This window comes from Haemaphysalis longicornis, unplaced genomic scaffold, assembly GCF_048455015.1.
Source record: "Haemaphysalis longicornis isolate Haplotype H1 unplaced genomic scaffold, Haemaphysalis longicornis Haplotype H1 scaffold_12, whole genome shotgun sequence".
Classification (NCBI taxonomy): domain Eukaryota; kingdom Metazoa; phylum Arthropoda; class Arachnida; order Ixodida; family Ixodidae; genus Haemaphysalis; species Haemaphysalis longicornis.
Genome location: NW_027526225.1, coordinates 45994725 through 46022606, shown reverse-complemented (window position 1 = coordinate 46022606; position 27882 = coordinate 45994725). Strand labels below are relative to the sequence as shown.

The 27882-nt window shown below is 45.5% G+C and overlaps 2 protein-coding genes across 2 annotated transcripts; one reads left to right on the top strand and one right to left on the bottom strand.

The window, feature by feature from the left end:
- Window positions 1-226: 226 nt before the first annotated feature.
- On the bottom strand, window positions 227-17288 carry Polr2e (DNA-directed RNA polymerases I, II, and III subunit Rpb5). Its single transcript, XM_077693193.1, has 8 exons — window positions 17119-17288; window positions 16906-16994; window positions 16763-16824; window positions 15650-15789; window positions 11216-11296; window positions 8551-8609; window positions 3425-3503; window positions 227-537 (listed from the first exon to the last, which is right to left on the bottom strand). The coding sequence occupies exons 1-8, from the start codon at window positions 17173-17175 to the stop codon at window positions 472-474; spliced, it is 633 nt and encodes a 210-aa protein (XP_077549319.1). The 5' UTR covers window positions 17176-17288; the 3' UTR covers window positions 227-471.
- A 153-nt stretch (window positions 17289-17441) lies between these two features.
- On the top strand, window positions 17442-26524 carry Clpp (Caseinolytic protease proteolytic subunit). Its single transcript, XM_077693192.1, has 6 exons — window positions 17442-17572; window positions 17667-17849; window positions 22067-22163; window positions 24482-24669; window positions 25150-25255; window positions 26299-26524. The coding sequence occupies exons 1-6, from the start codon at window positions 17555-17557 to the stop codon at window positions 26412-26414; spliced, it is 708 nt and encodes a 235-aa protein (XP_077549318.1). The 5' UTR covers window positions 17442-17554; the 3' UTR covers window positions 26415-26524.
- Window positions 26525-27882: the final 1358 nt, after the last annotated feature.

Genomic DNA, 27882 nt, shown 5'->3' with positions numbered 1-27882 from the left:
GCGCCGCGCGGAGAAACATCCGGCTACGGTGATAAGGCACAGCGGCAACTTCCGGTGCCGTTCTTAAGTTGTCACCGAGTATAGTATTCAGTGATAGAAATACGAACAAGTTAAGCTTTGGCCAAACATAGCTTTGACGAATCATCACAAATTCACTCTGCAACGTTACATGGTGGCAATATTTGGGGCTTTTACTACTGACCCAACAATGTATTTTAATGCACAAAAAAAAAATACAAGAAAATTTTAATTGACATGCCATTTTGAACTTCACATCGAAGCTGCATATACCAACAATGTGATCAATGAGGGCAACTTAAAGCATTATTTCCCACAGACAGCAACAGTTGGCAATGATGTTGGATGCAGTGGCATGGAAATGGGCGGTCCCGTCCCAAGCCGTGGTCCAGAAGGTCCATGATGAAAGTTACTTAGGCCTATTTTCTGTCCCCCGATGATGGCACACCCTATTCACACCACCAGACGATAAGAAATGTACCGTCCAGCAGTCTCACTAGGCCGGATGATCTTGACCACCTGAAAGGTGCAGAAAAGAAAAAAAGGTGTACCCTCACAGGTCGGCAAGATTCGTTGTCTTCATTCCGATCTTAATTCTGATGTAACACTTGGAAACAGCAGGCTTTTATTGGGAAAGGAGAAATGGCTGTTACCTAGCTACTCCAGTGGTGCTAAGTGCTGGCATGAATTTCCCAACTCGCCACTGTTGTGATATAATTGGAGCTAGAACAAAACCTTAGGACATCACTTTCTTAACTTCCCACTTTAGGGGACTTTCTGTTGCACTCTCTGTGCTCCAAATGTATTGGCACTTTCACTGAACAATTTCTAAAACGAGCGCAGAGTGGGTTGCCACCTGTTTTATCACCAGTTCCCGCATCAAGTTTCACTCGAACCTCTGTAGTACCACGAAAGACCCCAGACCTTGACCCCAACACCGCAACATATATGAATGGTTAACGACAAACAACGTGTTCTGCCCAAAACTTTTACATCCCAAAAACAAGGAGTAGAATGGTGAAATTAAAAACCGAGTGGAATTTTTGGAGTTCGCAAGGCGTCCACTAGGAAAATCCAAGGATGATTCAAAGGATCTCGTTTCCCACTATTGTACACGATGGTGATGATCGTTCGTTTATGTTGCACTCAACCGCTTAATTGCAACAATAAACTGTCACAGTTGCGGACTCTCATGCATTGTCATTTATTGCCCCATATGGACGACTATAATGTTGACAGCCACGTTGGATGATTTATGACTGGCTAGCCTATCCTTTGCGTCGACAGAGCTGACAAGGAATGTTCGTATTTAGCTTCTTGGCCTGATTTTTGTGTCGCAACGAAAACCGACGATCAGCCTTGCAAAACCTCAAACTGCAAATTCAAGGAGGTGACCTGTACATAGCTCTCACTCTAATTGCGAACACAAACCCCCCCCCCCCCCCACCCCCCTCCCAAAAAAAAGAAAACTGAAGCCATCATTTAAGAGGCAAAGGCTGTGTTCTATGCAGGTTCGAACACAAGACGACGGTGTCCCATAAACACAAGCAGTGAGTTTGAAAACGATGGACTGTGTTCTATGTGGGGAAGCCGTCAGAAAATTAACGCTACCATGCATAAAAATAATCCTTATGGGGTGAAGGTATGTGCGCTAATGTCGTGACTTCCCTTGCAATTACTTCCGTCGCACTAGATTTCTCGCAGTGCCCATCACAGACCAACTAGATCGATGGCAAGTTTCCCCATGTCTTCTAAGGCTAGTGTCGCCATAAGAGCTTGGTCCTTAAGAGCTTGGTCGGTTTCCAATAACTGTCCCCAAGACAAAACCCTCGGGCCAGTTGGAAACTCGTCCCACAAAGTGCTGACTGAGCGCTGCAATGCTACGTGACAAAGGATGCAAGACATACATTGTATCCACAGAGAGACAGTGTAGCTGCTGCGAGCTATTTTGAAACTTCCCCTCTCAGCGTCCCTCGTCATTTGAAAATTTACGTTCCGTTATCTGACCCAACAGAATCAACCAGAAACCACTCAAACGCTTCACTGTGTTAAACGCCAGCCACAGTAGAGCAGGGGTTTGAAACCACCTCGAACGAGACTCACTCACCGCATACAGTTTTAAGGGACTAAGATAGTCTTAAACTAAAAAACATCATTATTAAACCTGCAATTATCAGAACTGGGGGACAAGTGCCGTTTCTCGTTTTCATTGTATACATAAATTTTATTTTTGCGTGAAACGGGTATTTTCAAACTTATTCCGATATTTAGCTTCAATTTCATTAAAAAAAAATGCTGGAGAGATGCAGATGAACATCGTACCAGTAAGCGAGATTACATAACCTTGTGGTTACAAGCCTGGAATTTCCTTTGCACGCCCAATGCCATCGACTGCTTCACTTGCGACACTCCTTCCATTCTTCTGCACAACTGCTACAACAGCTCCACTGTTCTGCCTCATTAGGCTAGGGGTAGAATCGTTGGTTGTGGAACAAAGTCCCCGGGTTCGAGCCACCGCAGTGCCAATCTCTTTTGTCCAGGACCTGTGATTTTCTTCTGTTGTAAATTCTCCTAATTCTCCATGCTGTTTTGGCAAACAAAAGCGGTTTGGTACATTTTAGGTCGGTTTAGAGGTAGGCCACGGCACATCATCTCATCTAATCAACGCTCTTCACTGTACCACAAGTGTTGGGCTTGTACCTAGGTTGGAACGGAATATCGCTGCCAATGAACAGTGCAGAAGCCAAGGTGTGCATTAAAGGAGCCATGAAGAGAAAATACAACTTCGAGTAATTTGAAAGAACTAGGATTCAGTATCTCACTCAGCTCCATTACAGCCACAAAAGATGTTTCTTTAACGAAAAAAAAAGAAAGAAGTATTTAAAAACTTTAAAATTTTGCGCCACAGTGACGTGTTATGAGCAAGAATGACGTCATACGAGCCAACAATAAAACAATTTTCAGTGCCTTAACTGCCCGTTTGCATTCAAGTGATGCGGTCAAATGGAACTAGAGGCCCCGTTACAGACGTCCAGTCATGTGTCGTCGCCCCAGGTGAGTTAGGCGGCCGCCAATCGCACAAACAAGGTTCCGTGACGTCATAGAAAAGTTGCGGGAAATTGGCTAGGGGGTCGCGACTGCTTCGCACGTTTTTTTTAATATCTCCGTTATTTGTTCGAAGATTGCGATGATATTAGTATCATTGTTATAGGGACTAAGCAGCCTTTCTAATAAACCCAACTTGTATTTTGCCTTCATGGCTCCTTTAAAGCTCTCATCACCACTCAACCTGTGTTGGAGGAGAAATTACGATTGTTTCAAGTGTAGGCTTGAAAATGGAACCAGCGAAAACGGTTTTGTTTTGCTCTGCGCGGCACATGACACGCACACAGTCACACGCACCCACCTGTCCCCTCTTGAGGCCAAAGTAGCGGGCGACGGGGTCCCCTGCCTGAATCCTCATCAGGTGGTTCTCCTTTAGCTTGCTGGGCTGTCGTCAAGGAAGCTTACGGCACAGGGGCGTCTCGTACAATTCAAGCTCCACATCAGGCTCTAGGCTGGGAGAGCCTGAGAATTGCAACAAGCTTACAACATTACCAATAGGACCTGGGGCGGTATTCCCCTGTTGTGCCCCTTTTGCGTCCCTTTCAAAAGTGTCCCTTTTGAGCGAGCCCTGATTGGCTAAAAGCGAACACCCGGATGTGACGCCATGCAAGCACGGCGGAGCTATGAGCCGTGGCTACTCGGAGCAGACGATTTGGAGCAGACGATTTTTCGTCGCCTTATTGTAGGTTCGCTCGCGGAACAATAAACACACTAAAGATACTCTGATACGGTTTCAGTTCTTTAAAATGCGTTTGCAAGAACAGTTACGATATTTGAATCAAAGGCCCACTGCTTAACCCATTGAGGGTTGAATTTTTTTGAAAAAAAACTTTCCCTGGTGGTCAAATTAGTTTATTGCGGATTTGGAATGTACAAAATGTCTAAAGTCTAGATTAAATGGTAAAAAATTATCAGGAACAGTATTTTGGGGTCAGCATCACTTAGAACTGAAAAATGTTCAATAGTATTTCAGAGTGTGGTATTCCTTGAAACACGGGTCTAAGTACAGTGCCTTATCGCAGTCTGCACGCATAAAGTGCGTGTCCGAAAATGAGCTGTCTTCTTCCGAAGAAAGACTGTCTTCCGATTCAGACTCGGTGAAAGGAGCAAACTCAGAGTCAGAAGAGTCATCGCGGTCGGTGTTATCAGAGCGGGCAGTTCGTTGGGCCATATCGCCGCATTGCCGTGCATCTGAAGAACTCGAAGGCAACCCAGTAAACGAGGAGAGCGAGAATAACTCATGCGCGCCGGTGATAAACAAGCTAATAGCAGCGCCAATATAGATAGAAATAAACTTCCGCCGCCCCCGCAACTAAGTCTCCGATTAGGTTACTTCAGTTCCAAGCAAGGAGGGCAAGAATACCTAGTGAGCGTGGGTAATAAACAAGATAAGAGCAGCGCCAATATAGATCGAAATCAACTTCCGCTGCCCCTGATAGCGAGCGCCGATCAAGTTTCGCGCGCCTCCGATTCGATCACGTGGCGAAACTGAAACCACGAAACGCGTTGACACATACAGACGCCGTAACGCGCCGAAGCCAGAGAGTTCTGTTTTTCACTGCAAGAAGGTAGCACAATCAAATTTCAAACACTTCTTGTAAGTCCCAGGAGGTGGCAGCACCTCCCAGGGAGCATGCATCGTTAATATGGCGCGAAATTTCAAACAGATGCTCGAAATCGTTCCCGTACGGCAAAGACCTTGCGGGACGGAAAACCGCCGCAGTACACGTACAGCAAAAACCCTCAAAGGGTTAACCGGAAGTACGTCACGATGAAAGGGACGCAACAGGGACGTTTTCAAAAGGGACAGTTACGAGAATACCGCCCCTGGTTGGTTCCTGAATGACAAATAAATAAATAGTACCGCAACGAGGACAAGGACGAACACAAGAAAGAGACAGGACAAGTGCAACTTCAAACTTTATTTTAAAGCGAAAGCGCTCTTAGTGGCCATGATTTGAACTGCAATGAAAAAACACGGATGGTGAATACGGAGTAGACAAGACAGGCGCTCTCTTGTCTACTTTGTCTCGTCTACTCTGCCTGCCTTGTCTACTCTGTATTCACTGCATTTTCTACTCTGCCTGTCTTGTCTACTCTGTATTCACAGCCTGTGTTTCTTCGTTGCGCTTCAAATAATGGCAACTATTCACCAACTAGACCAGCTAGAGGTTCTTCTCTGCTCTCTTAGTGCGACCGATGGCGCCCTGTCAAGAAACTGATGCATTTGCCCACAGAACGGTTGCTGGTCAACCGAAAAACTCTGATAAGATCCCTGAACACGCGGCGCGTGCGTGGAACCGGGCCTTTTCCATTGTGCCAGAAGGGTTACTTGAAAACCGAGAAAGAGGAACAGTTTTCTAAACAAGACAAGGCGCGCATTGATTATGAAGAAGGAGTGCAACACTCAACCCTTATCTCATAAACCCTGCATTGGGATATGTATATCTATATCACTTGTATATAGTTTACTTATTGCATAAAAAATCATCGCAAATCTTCGTTTGCGATTTGGGTCTTTGAAGGATCGATCGGACGCAATTTCAGAGAAGGTTGGATGCACTTTTAGCGAAGGTTTTGACGCACTTTTGGCGCAGTTCTGATGTCGGAATGCTTTCGCACTTCTCCCGAGTTTTTTTAGGATGGGATGGAAATTTTTTGCATGAAACAACAAACGTCAATAGGGTTGCCACCTTCCCAGAAAAAAAAAAAAAACACCCTTATGGGGGTTACACAGAATGTTTAATTTGTGCTGAAAAAAAGATGCTATGTTTTTGAAATGCAGTGCCATTTATGTAGAGTTTTCTAAGAGAGAAATCAAGATAACCTTTGCACTGAAAGTGATTGGGACCTTTGTTATTGCTCTGTATGTGATTCTTCACTGAAAAGTAACCGCAATTGCTGACCGCGGCGGCAGCATTTCGTTTTGTTCCCCCCTTAGGTCCCCCTCCATCTCGGGCAGCGCGCTTGCCCGCATATTTTCTCTGCTCGCGTGTATTTGCGTAGCTTGTGGACACATATTTATCGTCTTATAGTTGTTGTATTGACGCTTATAAAACGCCAAAACGGACATAATCACAGCACGAGGGCCAAAAAACCGGCCAATGATGGCCGGTTTTAAGTATGGATCGGAAACCGGCCTGTTGTTTAAAAAACCGGTCAGGCTGGTCCAAAACCAGGCAGGTGGCAACCCTAAATGTCGCCGAACGTTCTGGTTACGCCAAAGTGAGTGATATTGGTGCGAATATATATGTGAGCTGTCATTTCATGCCAAAATAAAGTTGAAAGTTGCACTCGTTCCGTCTCCCTCTTGTCTCCACTACCAGCATTCGCGCAGTATTATTTCGCTGTCTGTCACAACAGCAGTTTGGCTGCATGCTAAGTCAGCCACTATGGTAACCCAAGCTGACAGTAGCTGGACTTAAAACCTGGTATGATCAGCGTACGTGTGATGCTTAAATAAACTCATTCAGCAGAATTCTGGTATAACACGAGTTTCAGTTGCCACACGAAAATGTCCTGCAAAATCACCTCACGCTGTCCAAGCCTTCGAAATTATGATTTTTCAGCTATTTAATGGTCGGTAGTCAAATCTCCATCTATTCGTGCACAGTGTATACAAGTGTATACAAGCTTGCAATACACTAAACTGCGACTATGTTGTCACAGCCACCTCCATCAACCAAACCAGCAAGATTGACAATGCAACAAAAGCAGCACTTTTGAATGTACGCCCTTTGTGAAAGTTTTCTAGGCCAAACCTAAGCCTTCTTGACCACTGAGAATTCAAAGAATAAGCTTTACCTTTGAATGTGACAAAATTATTTTATGACAGTAAGACAGAAAGGTGTTTTCCATAGCATTCCCGCATAAAACGTTTCAGCCTTCTACACTGAATTTTTATAGCCTGCGCACGCTTGGCTTGGCCTAGAAAATTTTGACAAAGGCTGTACGTCGCTTATATATAAAAAAGGTGTTTGAATCGGTCATACAGCCTACACAATCTAGAGCTCAAACCCAATAAAGGTATTTGTGCCTTCCACATTGGTCAACCTACAATCCCACTAAAATGATTTTGGAGGTGTTTTCGCCACAGATGTGCCAACTTGCCTAACGGCCACAAGTTCTGCTCACTACTGCCTGCTTCTGTGTTTTTAGATCCCATGTTTCCTGCTGCTTCATAAAGTGCACCAACTGCAAGCAGCTGATAACGTGCTCTGTGACTACCTATTTGTGGATAGGTAGGAAAGGTACAAATAAAACGCAAAGATCGCTTCCAGGCTGAAATTTTAAACAAAGCTTAATAAACCGACCTAGAAAACTGCAAAGCACTATAAATGTGGTTACCCTGCGTGCTGTTCCAGATACTACCACTGAAACATATACGCTTTAATTAAATTCTTTTGCCACCCGTCGCCAAAAGCACAGATAGCCCTCAACGCCATTCTGCTACTCATGTTCTGGTCTGGGATTTTCTTCGTTTCAGTTAAAAAAAAACCACGGGTGACACTGGCACCGAATTAGTTTGTTAGTGAGCCAGCGAGCTAGCTAGGAAACAGCAGATGAACGATAGCAAAACAGTCTCCTCCTAAAGAATATGCGCGCAAAAAAATACGTTCCAATCATGTGAGAAGGCAGGTAAGCAGTATAATTATTAAAACAAGTAGCTGTAGATATCACTGTCGCTAAGGTGAGTGTTGCTATCACGGTCTGCGCCGGTTCGAGCCGCAGTGATATTAAAAACAGACGACGGCGAAGACATCGCCGGCCTAATCGCCTGGTCAAATAAAGTTGCCCTGTCTGTCGGGTGGCAGCGACTCATCTGAGTCTGACGATTCAGACATGTCGACTGCTCGGGCGAGTGCGGACCGTGTGGAATCGTAGTAGACGATGCGGCTAATGTCCCTGACGTCACGGGTGAGACTGTGACGTCAGATTCGCTGCCCTGCAGTTGAACGGCCGTTTGGCGCGCGACGACCGAATTTGAATCTGACTGGAATAAATGCCTTATAATTAATTCTACGCTGGCGGCTGACTGCTTTTGGTTTGATTTTTGTAATTACTGGACCCCTAGGTATCCCTTACAGCATAAAAACCGAAAGCGAGAAATTTAGTGTCAGTACTCCATTAACACAGTCATCAACCAACACAGTCCGTGGTAATTTGTAACAAACAGCAATTAATTATGACCTATCTGGTCCTGCCCAATTATGCTGTTGCGGTAACCCTTACGTCAGTCGTAATGAATCCCTGCCAATTACTGGACTTAACCATTAAACATACAATTGATCAGCAATTACCAGCTAGTTGGCACCAGTAGTTAGATAAGTTGGTACAGTGTAAGGTGGTCAAACCAATTCATACGGAAACACCAGCACCAGTAGCAATGAATATTCCTTTCAAACAAGCCAGGACCGGAAAGGATACTATCGAGCGAGGAGCTCAGCCTTCTCCTCGGGTGTCAGGACCACGTGCTCCGGTACCAGCTGCAAAAAGAGCAAAACAAGACGAGGAACGTCACCACCACCTTGTTCATGATGGGCCAGAATCAAGGTACCATTCTTCTAAACAGTCAGGCAAACCAAACAGGAGCCTCTTCGATTGATGCTCCCTCAAGCCGCCACAAACACCAAATGTGACCACTTGTGTGAATGACTCCTAAACCTCACCAAGCTCAGTGACTGGCTGCAAGACCAAATGTCGGGCTTGATTTGGATCTCGCAAAAATTAGGTGTCTTCCTGATTAAAAAAAGATGGAGTACCCAAACCTTTGACAATCCTACCATCTGCGCATATCTTGAGCAAACGCTCACCTGAGAGCCTGCCAGTTAAACCCCTATCTTTCATTTCTTTGCCAGGCTATGGAAACAGGAAAAAGCATAAAGAAACCAGAGTTGCTGTTTCTTGATAAGGGAGCTCAGTATTATTTGATGACACTTTCCAAAAAGGATTTCCCACCACATCGTTTGCAAATTTGACCACGGGGAAAATGGTATCGCGGAACACTACAAGGTCTGTGGCTAGCCAGGTCGGTTCTGGTATAGCCTGGAACGGTTGAGGCGGAAACCAATCTCGGCTTCCAGTGCTGGCCTTGTCTAGAAAAGGAGCAGATTTCCCACAGTGTACTAAAGTGTGCCACAACCATTGTGCAAGTCACACGTTGTTTGCATCACATTTCACTAAACTGGTTTCCTGTGCACTTGTTTCGGCGAGGAAAAGACAAAAACAAAATGGGGGAAAAGGGGATTTCATTTGATTGATTTGATTGTAAGATTAAATGAGCCGATGCAATGCAGGTGATGAGGTGCACCATAGTGGAGGGCTCCGGATTAATTTTAACCACCCAGGGATCTTTATCGTGTCATCGTGTGCTGAAATCTCGTACACACGGGCGCTTTTGCTCTCTGCCTCCATCAGAAATACCGCCGCCACGGCCGGTAATCGAACCCACGACCTCGTGCTCAGCACCACAACGCCTTAGCCACTGTGTCGCCACAACAAGTGAAGAAAAAAAAAAAAAAAAGGGAAAGAGAAGAAGATGAAATTCAGCTATAGAAGATGCGCATACAAGGAAAGCGATCCACAACACATGCTGGGACCAGCAAGTTTAATGAGGTGGTAGGATTCAAATGAAAACCAAGAGACTGCATATGCCCTACAATAATAATACTAATGCATAATAATAATAATAATAGAAAAAGCACACTACAGGGTAGGACACATCAAACACATCTCCTCTGACAGCCCCAAATAAAAATGCCCGCAACCAAACAAAGCAAAGGATAAGCTTTACCTTTAAATGTGACAAAATTATTTTATGACACTAAGAAAAAAAGGCGCTTTCTCTAGCTTTCCCGCATAAAACCTTTCAGCCTTGCTCGGGACGTAAGCTTGCACATAAGCGGTGTACAGCCTCTGTCAAAATTTTTGACGCCAAGCCAAAATTGTGCAGGCCTGCTTGCTAGTACAGCCGCGACCAAACCCAAATAAGCTAAAAGGCATCTATCACTCACAAGCCTCAGCTAGTGCACAATTCTTAAAGAGAACTTAAGTCTGTGGCCAACTTTCTCTTATTAACCTACCAGTACGAGGACCATGTCATGAATGTTTTTTTTTCCAATCAATACACATACATTTTTAAACGGGAAAAGTGCTCAAAAGTGCCACTTCCCTTGAATCATCCTCTTTGTTAATTTGCCGACCTCGCCAGCACACTGGCAAACTTGCAGGGCTAAATTCAACGGATCGCCAAAATGTTTAACTAGTAGAAACGGTGTGAGAATAACAACCAAAACATCGATTTTAGCTACAAAATGCGTGAAAACGCAAGTTCTGAAGGCTGGGAGGTAGCATGAAAACACACGGCAATCTAGCATGACATCATTACAGTAGTTGGTGCAGAGGCCACGAACAGCTATTGTGCGTTTTCTGTTCTATTTCGCCTTTAGACTTCGGCTATGCCTTTAGTGGCAGCCTACCATTGTCGCTGAAGAAGAAAGTGTATGACAGTTGCATCTTACCGGTACTCACCTACGGAGCAGAAACTTGGAGGCTCACTAAGAGGGTTCAACTTAAATTGAGAACGACTCAGCGGGCAATGGAACGGAAGATGATAGGTGTAACATTAAGGGACAAGAAGAGAGCAGAGTGGGTCAGGGAGCAAACGCGTGTTAAGGACATATTAGTAGAAATTAAGAGGAGGAAATGGACGGGGGCTGGGCATTTAATGCGGAGGCAAGATAACCGTTGGTCATTAAGGGTAACAGAGCGGATCCCTAGAGAAGGCAAGCGTGGCGGGGGGCGGCAGAAAGTTTAATGGGCAGATGAGATCAAGAAGTTTGCGGGGATAAATTGGTCGCAGTTAGCACAGGAGTGGGATAATTGGAGATTAATGGGAGAGGCCTTTGCACTACAGTGGGCATAGATAGGCTGGTGATGATGATGCCTTTAGACTTCCACTGAATCGTCGATAACGAATTGCATGCGTTAAACTGTCCAATGCAGCCTTAAAAAAGGGGTTCATCCACTCTGCTTCAGTGATTGCTCAACATTACAACACATGGAAATGTAAGCACGTAATGAATTTCCCCACCTCGTGTTCGGTGATGTTGATGAGCAGCTCAGACTCCAAGAAGTGCTCCAGAATGTACTTGGGCGCCATGTCTCCCAAGGCCTGCACAGGTCAAAGGCAGAGCAGTTGAAGCTCAGGTTTTCTCTCTCTCTCACGCAATCTGAACACCCCTCGCTAATACACTTCTGTAGCAAAACAGATGCTGTCAATAACATGTGGCATTTGAGCACCACGATAAAAAAAATTCCCACAAAAAACCTAGCATGTGCGCCTGCAGTGCTAAAACTAAGAGCCAGCTCAGAACCAGGAGGTAGCGTTTTTGCAACCAAACTTGTATTTGCCATGGCTGTGATAATAACACTCCTACTGAGTTTGGTGAAAGCATGCAAAATGAGACCCGAAAAGTTTCTTAGCTAGTCTGAGACACTGTCAGTCACTATGATTTGGTTAGGCATAAAAAAAAAAAAAGTACTGTTGTGTAAGCGTGGTATATGCAACAAAACTTTCATAACACACGTAACTTTCTCAGATTTTTAAATACCTAGTAAATTGTTTTTAGCGCATACAAGATCTTCAATCGATAGCCTACGTGGCACCTGCCCTGATAAAGACAAAAAATAAGGGCTGTGTTCGCTGCAAATGTCGCCGAAAGGCCCCTGCCACAAAACACCCTCTCCCCCTTTGCTCCTTTAGATGAACGCAATGTAGGTTTGTTCAACTGAATTTTCGTGTGTTCACAGTACTCATGCACCGTCTGCATGGGCTCTTTTGTTTCTGCTTGCTTGCAGCAGCACAATCCATTTTTGTTTTTAACACCGAAGCTGTTTAGGAAATTGTAATTTTTCACATCTGCAGTTAAAAATACAAAAAAAAAATTTCCGAGTGCATGGGCCTTGCGAAGACCGCCCGGCAGTCAACAAAACCAAAAAAATGCCTAGCGCTCATGTGTGTGTGCACTGTGACGACCGACCGGCGTCTGCTGCGCACATTCCTCAAGCCAAGCATACCCACTTAGGGAGATTAGGGCAAGATTGCGGCTACTGCCTAGCCGTTAAAAAACCAAGAAAATGCTGAGCGCTCGTGTGTGCGTGCCATGCGGCAACCGCCCAGCATTTTTGGTGCATCTTTGTCAAGCCAAGCACACCCACTTAGGTTGACAAAAACTATCAAAAACAACAAAACAACTTCAGCATTCGCCGTAGCACGTCATAAGCGTACCCTCCTCCAAGGTAATGTCCAATGATTATCACTTAAAAAAAAAAGAGAAAGAAGGAAAGCAGCTCACACTTCTAGCAACAATGATGGAGTAAATATTGTTGCAGGAGCGGAGAAGAAGCAAATCGGCTGCAATCGTGAACTTAAACCTTCGTGATGGTCGGGAAAGTTGCGTACAGCTTCGCTACCTTCAAGTCTTACGTTTCAGTGTGAGCTTCCCTCATTTTTTTGGTTTTAGTGTTTTTTCTTATCTTGCTTTTCAATTCGACACTAATTTTAACGCACCACTCTTCCCATTTCTCATTCGTAAAACACCTGTAACATGTACTCTTAATTAACAGAACACTGCTACTCTTGGTTATGTACTTACACTTTCCCCTCAAAAATGCCAAATGTTTTCTTTGTGCTGAACAATGTTAACGTGCATGAGGCATGCACAGTTTTAAAAAGTGCTGTAATGGCGTTATCAACATATTGCCATGAGCTACACCGTTTGTTTTGTTCTCAAAACCTGACAATCCCCGGCTGTTTTACCCGTGTTCGAAGCAAGGCACGCGTTTTTTTCTCCTTTATTGTGTATGCCACGCAGGCTAGCTTATTTGATAGGGAGAGCGCATCACCCTGTCGTCACTGGACAAGAATGCTCATCTTTGATCCCCAGTGTTCTTGATCTAACTCAACGGTTCCAGAAAGATAAACGTTCGCAGAACAAATGCCGCAGCATTCACTTTGCCGACACTCACCTAGGCACCTTACTTTGCTGCCTGCTCCTTCACCCCTTGTGTAATCTTTGAGTTCTAACGGAGCACAAGTTCACTTCAATAAACTCTGTTCATTGAAGATCCCTCCCTTGTCCTTGGCTATGTGACAATTTACTCCATGTTCAAGCACTCGTTTGGCTGGGCAGTTAAAATGAGCTGCAGACAGACCAAAATTTGTGTGACGCCAGCCTGAGAAAAATGATCATCTTTAACAACGTAACGTGGATGGCAACAGCCTTGCTACAGTGCGTGCACTGTACTGGAGAAACTGCCTCGACACTGCGTGCTTCCAATACGCTCATTTTTGCTTTGCCGTCACCAAGTGAATGCCACAGTTGAAAACATGTCCCCGTTGGCCCAACGTGACTGGGTACATGACACCATCTATCAGCAGTCTCAGGTTCAGTGCGAACAGTCAGGGATACTATACAAGCATTCAAATTTTCTGACGCATCCATCTAGTCCGCAGTGAACACTTTGCGAGTGACAAGGTTGGTTCGATCGGTGCTGCCCAGAAAAGTACACAAACTGATTTTGGGGATTTAACGCGCTGAGGCTACAGCTGGGGCCGTTTGCCCGTATGCACAAGTTCCCGCTTACAATAAGATGGCGACAGCCGACTACAATAACGTCAGCCACGGCAAACAAGTCGGTTGTTGGAAAAGCTGATAGAAAAGCCAACTTATCCGTGCCCTTGTTTCGGTTTCTGGCAAACAACTTATTTTTTAAAACGCTGAAGTTGTACCGTATTTTCCGGTCTATAAGTCGCACCTTTGTATAAGTTGCACCCCCTCAAAATGACAGTTTTTCCGAAAAAAAAAATGTATATAAGTCGCACCGGTGTACAAGACGCACTTGTTAATTCGGTGAACTCATAGTGAACCAGATCATTAGAAAGAGCGGCGAAAGTACATGGTTGCGGCGGCCGCCGCCTATCAACGCATCGCCCGGTAAGGAGGGCTAGACACGTGCATATACCGTCCAAAGTCTAGACAGAACTAACTTCTCAAAAATGATTTATTGATACACACACATAGCATGTACTTACAGACGGCGTTTAGGCAAAACCATTGAAGTCTTCTTCCTCCGACTCGCTAACAAACAATTCAGCAACTTCAAGTGGGAGTTCCGCCGGCACATTGCTGTCGTCCTCCGACTCACTGATATATTCTGCGTCAACATCGTCACCACTCGCGGAATGGATCATTCCGGCCTTTATGAACCCGGCTACAACTGTTTTTGCAGAAATAGAGTCCCACGAGTGTGAGACCCATTTGGCCACCTCTCCAAACGTCGCGCGTCTCTTGCGTGCTGTCGTAAATCAGCGCAATAAAGGTGTCATGGCGGACGGAAGTGACGCGACCGGAAGCCGCCCGAAAATCGAAACTTATCAGCAAGCTGTCATTTTAAAAACTAGCAGCACGTTCACCTCCTTCCCAAGCTCTACTCGGTTCTCCTCTCGCAACAACTTTCTGCTTCCCAAAGTAAGAACTAACTCCGGTAAACAAACTATTCAGTTCTCTTGCTTGCACTTGTGGAATACCTTAAACCAGGACATTAAATCTTCTCATTCTGTCTTACCCTTCAAAAAAAAACTGAAACTCTTCCTATTGTCTTCATTACAGTGATGTGACGCGTCTTATTGTAGTTTTCTTCCTATTGTCAAAGCTGATTTTTTAAATATTTGTTCAGTACTCTTTTCTATTATGTTTACTAGTGTTGTCATTGTAATTTTATAGTCATTTTGTTAATTTGTATAGGAGGTCCTGCTTGCGGTTTTTATAACCATGGGACCTCCTCCTGTATATACTGTGTACCCATATCATGTTTGTTTATTAAACCTTATTTTCAATTCAATTCAATTCAATTCAACTCTCTGCAATAATTTATAAGCTGCATTTTATTCTTGCAACCCAGTTTGATATTACTGCGAATTTATTCTGAACTGTAGTCACTGCGCATGGCACAAAGTGGCGCACAGTTGTTGCAGGCCATTATCATTGTTTTTGACACGAAAAAGCTGCAAATTCTTTGGTTTAACGTGCCGAAGCAACATATGGGCTATGAGAAACACCGTAGCGGAGGGCTTCGGATTCATTTAGACCATAGAGCTGTGTCTCTTAACGTGCACTGGCCACGCGCGGCCGCCGCAAACCGGATTTATTCCATACATAAGTCGCACCGGTGGATAAGACGCACCACCGAAAATTTCAGAAAAAAACCGCGACTAATACACCGGAAAATACGGTAGTTAAGATATCCCCAACTTATCCGGTTTGGACAAACAGGCCCTGGGCTATGAGGTGCTGTGTAGTGGAGGGCTCCAGATTACTTCAGACCACCTGGGGATCTTTAACGTGCGCCGAAATCTCGACACACGGGTGTTAACACTTTTTGTTTCCACCTGAGAAGCGGACACCACGGCTGGGATCGAACCAGCCACCTTGGGCCAAGCAAAAAAGTGAGCAGACCACTGCACCTGCTTAGCGGACGGAGTCATCCCTGTCTGGACGACAATGATGGCACGCGTAATGTTTTCTTCCTGCATCCGCTGGCAGTACGTCTTGATGGTCTTGATGCCGATCTTCGGCTCGTCGGGAAAGAACACGAACATCTGGTCTGCGAAGGGAGAATCGATTTTCAAAAATGATGTCGGCAAGGCTAAGGAACGTTTTCAAGGAAGAGGGTACGCGATGTGGAATCGCAGCAGTTCATTTGAGCTCCTGCCCAGCCAAAAAAAAAAAAAAAGAATACAAACCATTGGAGGTCCAATTGGACCTGTCGAAAACACCGTTGGACCGATTGGAACCAATTGGGAATGTAATGGGTTCCAATGGTCCAATGATGTTTTCGGCAGGTACTATCATAATAAATTGAAAGACGAACAACGGAGCGCGTGGCTTTCAGTACATGCCACGCATCCTGACAACAGGCCATGTATGCGCACTGTGAACAAGTTACTCAAGTTTGTGCCCAACGTTGATACGGAAACACCGTCGTCTGGTGTCTGAGCGTTTTGTTTTGTCTTCCCACCACGTTCGGTGCCCTCTCACGCAAGCGTTATCTCACTTTTTTGCTGCGATGAGTGAAAACGGCGCACGCAGCTATATTCTTTTATTTTATATGTCGTGCTGAGTGCCCAACGGACGATGGAATACGATGGTCTTTCCATTCATGGTTGGTCACGAACTTTCGCACTGCGCATACGCGGCCCGTTGCCAGGATGCGCGGCATGTACTGAAAGCCACGCACTCTATTTATCACGATAGTACAATTGGACCTACAATGGACTTTTTTTTTGGCTGGGCGTGCGCTGCTGGAAAGATAAGAGATCACAGTAAGCAGCTGCTTTTGGGTTGAAATTTGAGGTTACATGACGGGTCGGCCAAAAGAAAAGGAACTTAGCGCAACGGTGTCTAGCCAAGTAGGAGGTTAAGATTGAGGCAAATAGTTCAAGCTATCAATCTCTCATCCGCTCAGCCGCACGATTTGTGCGCCGAAACAGGGGCAGTGTCGGCCTTTCCGTCCCTCATGTCACGCGCTTTCGGTTAAAGCGTACGGGTCTTAGAAACAAGGGGTCTCGTAAACTTACCGGTAGGGTCGTCATTGTGGGCCACGAGAACAATGAGGTCGTTCCTCGCTGGCCGCTTTTCGCTGCAATCAAGACGATTTACAACGTCTCAGACGTCGAAGCGGCACGCCGGGATGAGAGCCCGACGTTTCCCCGTCACTTACCTAGGCTTGTCGCCGAACTGCTGCTTGAACTGATCGAGGGTCTGGTCCAACTCGTCTTGCGTCACCAGGTAGCCCCTGTCGTGGCACAGCTGAAGATGAAAGCGACGTAAAATAGAGATCCGTCTCTGCACGCGTAAATACCGTGCGGGCGCTGCCATATTTGTGTCAGACGCTGCGGGAGACGCGCACGACTTGGGTAAATACGGTGCGTACCTGCATAATCGTCTTTCGGATCCTCCAGAGTTTGTAGGTCTCTGCTTCGTCATCCATTCTGAGTTTTGATCAGAGAAATGACAGTAAAACGACAGCACAAGCAAAAAGAACTGCACTCGAACTAGCGCGACACGCGTGCTCAAAGCATGTGTGTCCACTGGACAAATGAACCATATAAACTTGCTACTTTGCTTCAGCTACTTCAATGATTTAGTCGCTCCATGTTGATCGTGCTCCTAAATTTTTACAAATGTAATTTTACGTACCACATATAATTATTTCAACTTTAAAACCCAATTAATAATAAAAAATAATGTGATAAGCATAAAATAAAAAATGTTTTATTCAAGTTGCATTTTTTTCTAGTCGACATCGCCATCATTTGCGGCTCTTCGGTTTCTGTTTTGCCGCACATCAACTTCAGTGAACCGCAGTCATGAATTTTCTAGGAAAGGCAAGTGCATTCCGATGAAATAACCGAAGGGTCGCATGTTTGAAATGAAGCTGCTTTCTTCCGCGAGTCAGACTGACCGGAGTGTTGTTTGCAGGCGAGCAGACTTTGCCCCGGCCTCGGACAGCGGCGGTTCCTCCCGCGCCGGTCTATCCACACGAGTTGGTCGCAGTGCAACCCGCTCATACCGATCGTGATCGAGCAGACCGGTCGCGGGGAGCGGGCCTACGACATCTACAGCAGGCTCCTAAAAGAACGGATCGTGTGCGTTATGGGCCCGGTGAGTGGAAGAGGGAGGCCGAATAACCTGAACTTGAAGGATCACATCCTCGGCGTGTGTCCGGGTGCAGCCTGATTGTGCCACAATTTTATTCAAGCTGATTCCCATCGAAGATGTACCAACTAGCACAGACCAGAGCCATTCCGACACCACAGGCCGACGCCGAGGGAGAGAGTTAGCGGCTCGTGAGTGCGGTGCAACTGTCCCTACATTACGGTTTTGAAGGGACTGAATCTCTGTCTAAAATAGCATGTAGCACACACAATGTGTTGCAGCTGGAACACGTCACACTCTAATTAGAGCTTTTGTTCCCAAAGCGTGACCCAACGTGGGCATTTTTCACACCCTTGCTCTTGCTGGTCAGGTAGAGTCAACAAACGTGACAGGCACCTAAATAACTATCTGCGGAATATCCGCTCTGTCTGACGAGTGATACCTGAAAAGTTCCTACTAGTCTTAATCAGAGTGCTGCTGCTGTCGTGCTCTACACAATTCTGCTCGATATTATACTGACCTGTTAAAGGAAAATTGATGGGCGCCTGTGAAGAAGGATATACTGCATCAAAGCCACCGAAGCAGTATGTTCACGCTAAAGAACATTAATTGCTGATTCAGTGGTGGGTTTTTAAAAATGCGTGAGCATCTCGTCTCTCTCCCGTGCCAACGTGAGGCTCTGTCCAATGCGCACACCTTTCGCCAGCTTCACAGAGAAGTCCGCAACACAACGTTTCTGCAGCCGCGCTCAGCTTTCAACTGTTTCAATGGTGACGTTGGCTCACTTGAGCAGCGGTAATGGCTGCCTATCGTTCCTTCTATGGCCTATCGGTACCGGCATATTGTTGCCACCATTGCATACCATCTGCTCTGGCTGCAGGCTCGATTGTATAACGCATTCAGGCGATAGTGAGAATCACATGAAGGCCCCTCAAGGCAAAGGTGGCTGGTGTGTTGCGCTTAGTACACTTGTTGTTTCTGTCAATGCCACCAGCATTGCGAAGGGAGTTCTTGACATGCACCCTCGCCACTCACTTGTTCTGTGCTCTTCTATCGCTCGCTCTGATGACACACCGATGCGAATTGGCACAGCAGTTTTGCCAACATTCCCCATTTATTGCTCATGCAATGAAACTGTAACAAGTGCACCCACTGCATATAACGGCGACAGGCCAGTCACCGGAAAATGCAAGTCAGTATGCTCCATTGTGACGTTTAGAAGGGAAGTGAATGTCAAACAGTGTCCTCTCACCGTGTCAGGTTAGATTTTAGAGTGAGAAGACAATGTTTCGGGTTTTTTCTTCCAGTTTATGCTCCATATCATAGAGAAAAAAAAAATCCCGGGCCATCTCCACTAACGTGAAACCCTTAAAGGAGCAAAGCATGTAGTGTATAACTGTATTCTTGGCACCTTGGCGTTTTTTGCCCGCGGAGATAAAACTGCTGAGGGGTGCAGGTATACAGCTTAGCTGCGAAAGTCTCGTGTCTTTGAAGCACCAAGCGCTCTGGTGCGAGGCCTAAAAATGAGTGTCCTGGTGTTTTTTTAGTACGCGTTACGTTCTAGCGCGAAGTGTAAACGAGTTTCCCAGTGTTTTAATACCGTGACAAAAAAAAAAAAAACTTCTTTGAAGGGGCTGTTTTTTTGCGAACCTTCACTTCGGCTTATTTGATTATGCCAGTACAGGTTGCAATACTGGTGAGTGTACAAGACAATGTCGAACCAATTGTGAGACATAGGCTTGACGTAACTGATGCCTAAACAGACCCAGTAATAACCTCCAAATAGGGAAATATCGGAATTCTGAAGACTGAGAGAACTTCAAACTGCATTGCAGGTCAGTGTGGTGTCATAGCGGTATCTGCTGAGGCGAAGGTGAAGGCCACGCGATGATTTTGTTCATCATCATCATCGACAGCTTACTCAGGCTTCTCCCACTGACCTCCACCCGCTCCTGTCCTGCGCTGCCCGAGTCCATTATTTGCCTCCGAACTTCCTTATGTCATCCCTCCATCACGTTAATGGCCTTTCCCGTCTTCTAGATCCGTCTTTCGGTGTTACCCTGGTGCTCCACTGGTGCTCATTTCGCCCAACTGCATGGCCAGCTTAAGTCCATTTCTGTTTCTTAATTTGAACTATCATATCTTCTACTCCTGTTTGTTCGCTGATCTAAGTTGCTCGCTTCCTGTCCGTGAGTGTTACTCCTAACATTATTCGTTCCATGGCCCGTTGAGCCGCCCTAAGTTGGCTTTACACTTGTTTCGTAAGGCACCAGGTGTCCACTCCGTACGTCATCACTGGCAGTGCACGGGCTCAATTCCCGGCCGTGGCGAAAGCAAAAACGCCCGTGTGTACAAGATTTCAGCATACGTTAAAGATCCCCGGGGGTCAAAATTAATCCCGAGCCCTCCACTACAGCACGCCTCATCATCTGCGTTGCGTCGGCGCGTTAAGCTCTACAAATCAATCAATCGATCAATCAATCAATCGTTATCACTGACAGCATGTATGGGTTGTATACTATTCTTTTTATGGATGGAGGTAGCTTCCTCTTCATTATTTGGGAGTGCTTGGTGAAATCACACCAGTGCGTTTTTATTCATGAACCTTAAAAACAAGACAAGGTACACGGGGGAAGTACAGAATGCAGCCCTCGCTTCAACAAATTCATTTGAGTTGGGAATGTCGATGTAGTGGTGTCTGCAGTATAGATTGTATTTGTAAAATTTTGTTTATCATCATCATTCATTTTCCCTTAAAGACCCTTTTTTGGGGCGTTACATAAGGGGGTGGGGAAGACACAGCAGCTTACAAGTGGTCATAATAAGTTCGAAAGAAAAAAAAAGACAGCGATGACAAGGAGATTACATAAATGGGGAAGGGGAGGCACTAGGCAGGTTACATATGTTTGTTACAAAAAGACAAAAAACAAGATTGTTGTGTGCCAAGAAGTTTTAGCGCACAGCAGGATTGAATCGATCCCTGTAGCAGTTTGACATAAGAGAGAAAAAAAAATTATAGTACAGTTGAACCTCGGTTTAATGAAGTACTATAGAGACAGCAAATTAGTTTGTTATAACCGATATTCGTTGTAACAGTAAATGTAAAAATTTGGTATAACAAATAGACAGTCTGGCTCGCGCAAAAATACCTGGTGCGCAAGTGCATTTTTTAGTCTTCGAACCCACTATAAACAAGGTAGCCCTTACCTTTCTCCTTGTTGCATTTCGTGCTCAACGAATCGTAACATGAGTATGTGAAACTATGACAGAACAAAGTTCACTTGAAAAAATAGGCCTGCGTCCTTATTTATTTGGTGAAGGATGTGACCTTCGTCTGGTGGCTACTCACAGCACTGAGCAGGACGAAGTTTTCCGCAGTGTCCACGAACAAAAAGGCCTTGATACTTGCGCAGTTCCTGACTACGGGGGGTTTTTTCCAAGTAGCTCCTCAGCCTCCTGGTCAAATATTTCTTCGTTACATCCGATATCGCGCGCGGCTCTCACGGTTTCCGTTTCGTTATAAAAGAATAAGTGTCATTGAAACAAAGCGTGACCAACTAAAGTTTGTATTCAGTTCGCTATAGCCGATAATTCGCTATATCAATGTTCATTGTAACGATGTTCAACTGTGTACCAGTAAGTGCTTGACTAATACCCCTGTCACACGGGCACTTTCAATCGCGATTGAAGTGAATCGCGATCGGGTTTTCGAGCGCGCTCAATGCACTGCTGCTGCTACACGGCCTGTTTCAATCCCGATCGAGATGTTGCACCGCTTGCACTCGTGTACGCCAGATGGCGCTAACAATGTACTTGCGGCCGCCATCTGCTAACTTCGCGCGGTCGTAAGTATACGTAACTATGGAAATGTTACCGGACGTTCATTTGGGTCAAGTTATTTGACACAATTTGTGGGATTAGTTGGAGTTTCCACCTTCCGTGTCATTACTGAGCGGGACGAGAGTATCGCCGCTTTCGTTCGATCGCGCTTGGAAGCCTCGATCGCGCTTGGAAGCCTCGATCACGCTTGAGAAACCATGATTGAATTCGAGCGGGATCGAGCTTGATCGCGATTGAAACTGCCGTGTAGCATGCACCCGATCTGGATTGAGCTCGATCTGGATCGACTCAATCGCGATTGAAAGTGCCCGTGTGACAGGGGTATAAGTGTTGGTCGCTGCACTGCCCTCCCGTTCATGGAAGGTGACCTGGCCTCATTGCAGATCACGGATGAGATGTCGAGCCTGGTGGTGGCGCAGCTGCTGTTCCTGCAGTCCGAGAGCAACAAGAAGCCTGTCCACATGTACATCAACAGCCCAGGTGTGTGGCCCCCCCACTGGGCGTTCCTCAGTGCCTAAACCTGTGCAACCTACACTCAATTCTATAGTACATACGAGACCAGGTATTCCACAAGGATCGAACCAACTGTGGGAATTTTGTTTGTAGTCGTTGCATGTCTTTGGAATGCCCATCTAATGCTGATTGGACAACCTCTGTTCGTGTGATGTCACATTGTGATGAGAAGGAGTTTCCGTGTTACCTAGTTAGTCAGTGTTAAGTATTTGCATGAGCTTGATTCAGCGGTGTTATCTCTCAGTTTCCGGTTCTTGGCCTGGGTAGTGGTGCCCTCTGGTGCTTGGCCTAGTTTGATGTTTAATAATCCGCATGCCGACTTGTTTTTGGCGCTAAATCAGCAAACATGTTTCCTGAGACATAGAAGAAAAAAAAAACCCTGAAAAACTGACTTACCAGTCATTCAATATATCTTATGCAAATGTGCTTTTGTTGCCTGTCAGGTGTACACAAGAAAAATGGTTTGGCAATGTCCCCCCTCCCCCCTGAATTGTTGGTGCACTCCAAACATTTCAGGATGTTCAGTACGCCCTGATGTGTTCGTAATAGCCCCTGAAGTTGTGATGTCGAAGCGGGGTATGAAATTCGGGGTTGTCTGTAAGTCCTGCACCACTTCTGGGCATGCAACAACAGCCTAACACAATCGCACACAATGACAGATTGTTCAAATGGCTGCTGATCACTCGAGAACTGCCTGACCTTTAGATTTCGAGGACTTCTAACCATAAGCTCGCTCGCTGAAGCCGGTAAAGAGAAGTGCTCTCCTATTCCTGCTACTATTTAAAATGAGACGCAGTTCACTGCTGGAGAAAGATGCTGTGACATTTGTTCTCTTGCGTGCGCTGTGAACCGCTGCGAAGTGGTTGCATGAAGGTTTCTGGATTTGCAGAGTGTGTTTACACGTAATGGCGTCCGCTCTGTGATTGCCTCTTGTTGGGCCCGTTTGCTGTTGGTTACATTGAATCTGCGTGTTGATAAATATCTTTTGCATAGTTTCATTTCCCTTTGAAGATATGAAAGCCCTTATTTGATTCCTCTTCAGAATCTAAGGAGAGCAGAAAGTGGTTTGGTACTATTTCGAATTTCCCGTCATGATAGGCAGAATTGGACGTGTTTCGATTGCTTGTTTACATAAGTGGATCTCAACCATGAACGTGTTTGGGCACTGTTTAAGAGGTGGGTTAACCAAAGTGGCAAGTGGGGAAATATTTGGAGCATAAACATGAATGCCATTTTTTTGTATGCCCATTCTGTGTGCGCATTATATGTGCAAGTGTGGCCTTTTCTGTTCCCCACACAGCTTCGGCATCGCGCAAAAAAGCTACCGCAAGATTGTGGGCCGAGTGGCAAAGCCAACCCTTTGGTGTTAGGCGGAAGAAAAAAAAATGCCAAGGAGGAGTGAGGTTTAAAAATAGCCCAACCAAAACAGCTACAAGAATAATTTTCAATTTTCTGGATACACTCTTTCTTTAACTTCTAAAGACAAAACGGAGGCAAAGAGAATTGAGTGTTAGTTTATTTCCGTTGTTCCTCAGACTGTACTTTCTGATGATGGGTGTTTGTCAAGATGATTGATGGGATGATGGGTAATGTATGTGATGACTTGTTGTGATGCACAAATTGAGACATTCCTTACATGGAGTGAAATCACTGCAAATGCAAAGCTTGTTTTTTTTTTTTTAAGAGAAAGGTCCCCCCAGGCTCGCTCTTAAATGGACAGACAATCCATTTTTGTGTAGTACAGCTTCTTTATCTGAAATGGAAGGGCATCACTTAAAACAACTTGAACCAGAACGGCTTTTTCTGATAGGTCCTTGAATGTTTAAAAATTTTTAGATCGCCAAAGTAAATGCTGGCAACCATGCCAGTGAGTTGTCCGGCAGCATAGCTTTAACTGTACGTGCAGTGAAAAGAGGCATTTAAAACGCTGCTTTGAGCTGAAACAATAATAAACTGCTGCCTTTTCTCTTCGTTTATGTGGTTTTTGAACCATGTATTGAAACAAAAACAGGGATGCCTATATATACGAACAGTAGCGTCATGTTTATACATTACATGGCACCACCTTTCTGACTTCAGAAAGTGTAGTGCCAAACTGAATCTACTTCCGCCAATTTGTTCAGAAATTTCTCATGGTTATCCCACTGTGCAAAGCGCTGGCTTTCGTACGAGCGAGAGGACACGCACTCCACAAAAATCGGTTGTCTGTCCCTTTGAGAAAAGTGAGCCGTGTAAACAGCTGCCACAGCTCAACGTGACGGACGATGTGATGGCGGTGAATGCAGGGGGCTCGGTGACGGCCGGCCTGGGCATCTACGACACAATGCAGTACATCATGCCCCCGATCTCGACGTGGTGCATCGGCCAGGCGTGCAGCGCTGCCAGCCTGCTGCTGTGTGCGGGCACTCCAGGCATGCGCCAGTCCCTGCCCAACTCTCGCATCATGGTGCACCAGCCCTCGGGCCACGCTGCTGTAAGGAGCGTGTTTTTTTAAGAGCAAAGCTGCTTAGCAAATCGTAATTTTTCGTGTCCGCAGTTAAAAATACCGAGAAATTGCCAAGCACGCGCACGGGAGCGTGGGCCTTGCGGCGACTGCCCGGCAGTTAACAAAACCAAAAAAATGCCTAGCGCGACGACTGCCCAGCAGAGATATGGCCAAGGTTAGCCAAAAAAACCGCAGCATTAGCCATAATCATGGCAACACTTGCTGGGAACGAGAAAGACATGTTATAGCGTACGCCCCTCCAAGGTGATGTCCAATGATTATCACTTCTAAAATAGTGAACGAAGCTAACACCTATAGCAACAATTATGCAGCAGCAAGAAGAAGCTGCAAATTGGCTGCAATCGTGGACTTAAACCTTCGTGTAGCGTTGTTGTCTTAATAATGGAAGCATTTGTGAAGGAAGCGGAGTGAACCCGTCAACTGAACTACACCACATCTAACTCGCAGGGCCAAGCGACTGATATCCAGATTCACGCCGAAGAGATCCTGCACCTGAAGCGCACCATCAACACAATCTACGCAAAGCACACCAAGCAGCCCCTGGAAACTATCGGTGAGCCGAATCTGTTCAGGAAACGTTTGCGGTTTCGTGTTTACGGATTTGCTGTCCGCGGAGATGTGTTTCAGCCTTTCAGGTGCCTACCAGTTTTAGGCTACGACCAGAGTTTTAGGTTGTCGCGCTGCCTTTAAACCAGTTTCCTGTTCAGACTACTCCGCAACCCATTTTCAGTCACCGGACTACTCTGCAGTCAAGGGCAGAACGCTGTGTGCTGCTTTCTTCGTCACGAGGAAACGCTTTTGTGAAATCTCCGCAGGAATAGAATGCCATTCCACCTTTATGACAAAGTTGCATTTCCTATCGCATTTCCCATCTTAAATGAGAACAAAATACAAGTTTGGTTTATTAAAAAGACTGTTTTTTCCCCTGTTAACAATGATACCAAGCTTATCACACATTTCAAACAAATAATGTACGGATATTAAGGACATGAAGTGGATATTAAAGATCCGCAGATATTAAGGATATTTAAGGACATACAAATGTTAAGAACATGAAGTGGCAACTCACCAGTCCCTTTCTGGCGACATCTCTATTGATGCTACTGCCATGTCTGGACGATTGTGGTGGGGCCTCTAGTTTCGTCTGATCGTATCACTGGACTACTGATGTGCAGTTAACACGCTGATAAAAATGTTTTCAATGCCAGCCTATATTACGTCCCTCCTGCCCATATCATGCCACTGTTAGCGAAATTTGAATGTTTTCAAATATTTCTTGTATATTTTTCAAATTAAAAAAATGTCTTTCGTGGCTGGAACGGGGCTGTAGGAGTTACAACAAGCTAGTTCTTTCAAATTGAACGAAGTTGCATTTTGTCTTTTTGTCTTCATGGCCGCTTTAAAAGGGCCTTGAAAGCAGGATACAAGTGTGGCTTATTAAATGTACTGCTGTGTCTCGAAAACATTGATGCCTTTCAAAAAGTATCACCTTCCGAAGCGGTCCTTACATTGTAAGCTGACCCGACATGGAACCACGAGGTCAAAGTAAAGGGCTAACACGTCGTTTCTGGGCTTTGTGTCTGTCCTGTGGTGCAGAGAACGCCATGGAAAGGGACCGCTTCATGAGTGCCACGCAAGCCAAGGAGTTCGGCATCATCGACAGCGTACTCGAACACCCACCCACCCTGGACGCCCCACCCGAGTTGAGCTAGCCCTCGTGTAGGCAGCCTCTAGCTGCGAACGCGTTTTTTATTTTCTTCCATTTTGTACATTCGTGTAAGTGGCATGTTGATCGCAGTAAACATGGACCGTTTTGTCCCTGGCTGCCTCTGTTCTTGATCTCTGGCATTTCTGGAAGTGCCCACTAACTCACTGGCGGATACGAGAAGCTGCTGCTTTTAGACGTGTTTGGCAGAGCAGCCAAAGGTGCAGCGAATGTTTAAAATGCTTGAAGCATTTCTGCGGGCATTCAAAGAGGTAACTGGTCTGTTTGACTGTAATGCTTGATATGATGAATGCGACGAACCCAAGGCCTCAGGGTGCGCGTATTTTCAAGCATGACGGCTTACAGGTGGCATGCACATAAAAGTTTAGGGGCCCATTTCTTTTCTTGGAAACACTGAAAACTACCATGACAGTGCCCACCAAGTCTGCGCATGTGTCTGCATCTCGCAGAAAAAAGAAAACAGGCCGCGGCATTTGTCGTCTGCGCCGTTACCACCCGATTCTCGGCCGTAGCATCAACAGGCATGAATAATAGCAGTAACGTTGTGTGGCGATGCTCTACTTGCCCTAGAGAACCCTGCATCACCACCAGAGAATGGAGCAGTGGTTACGAAAGAAAGCGGCATGGCACACGGAATGCCTATGCTGCATCGCAGTTGCCTGCAAACATAGATACAGTTGAACCTCGTTATAAGAGACACTGATGTAAGAGACAAATGGTTATAAGAGACACTATTCACCAACATGGTTGGTTGCCCTATATTTCCCATTAAATCGACCTCTTTTATAACAGACATTGGGTGTAGAAGATTGGTTATAAGGGACAAGGCATCCTTGAAGTTTAATCAATAATCTCGCTTGTAACAGACATTTTAACTTCACATGCAGTGCCACCAGTCACTAATTGCAGTTGCTTTCATTGTGGAAACACAGGTGGACGACAGACATCTGCAGTCGCTATTTATTATAATTTCAGCAAACACAAAGTGGTTCAGTCAGCTATGAAATTACAATGAGAAACCCTGCCAATGGAAATGCAGCTGACAGAAGTGGTCGAAGCTTACTCCCATCCATTGGATGGAGCGCGATCGCACATGCGGGCTCTCCCACTCGCGTAGCTCCCAATCAAGAAGCACTGCAGATGTTGAGTCCTGCAAGCGTAATGAATAGCGTGAGCACACAGCGGAAGAAGCTGTGCGCTCTGGCTATTCATCAGGCTTGTGAACTCAACATCTACGATTCATCTTCCACAAACAAGGAAAGGAAAAAAAGCTTGTAGAATCGGTTGTAAAAAACAGTGTAAATACAGTCATGAAGCAAACAAGGTTTCATAAATTCTGGGGGCCAAACATAAATTTGAATGAATCTTTTGCAACATGCTGTAGTGTTCTTTTGAGCTTATTTTAGTCATACGGTACCCACATTGAACTATGGGTTGATCAGTTAGTGAAAACA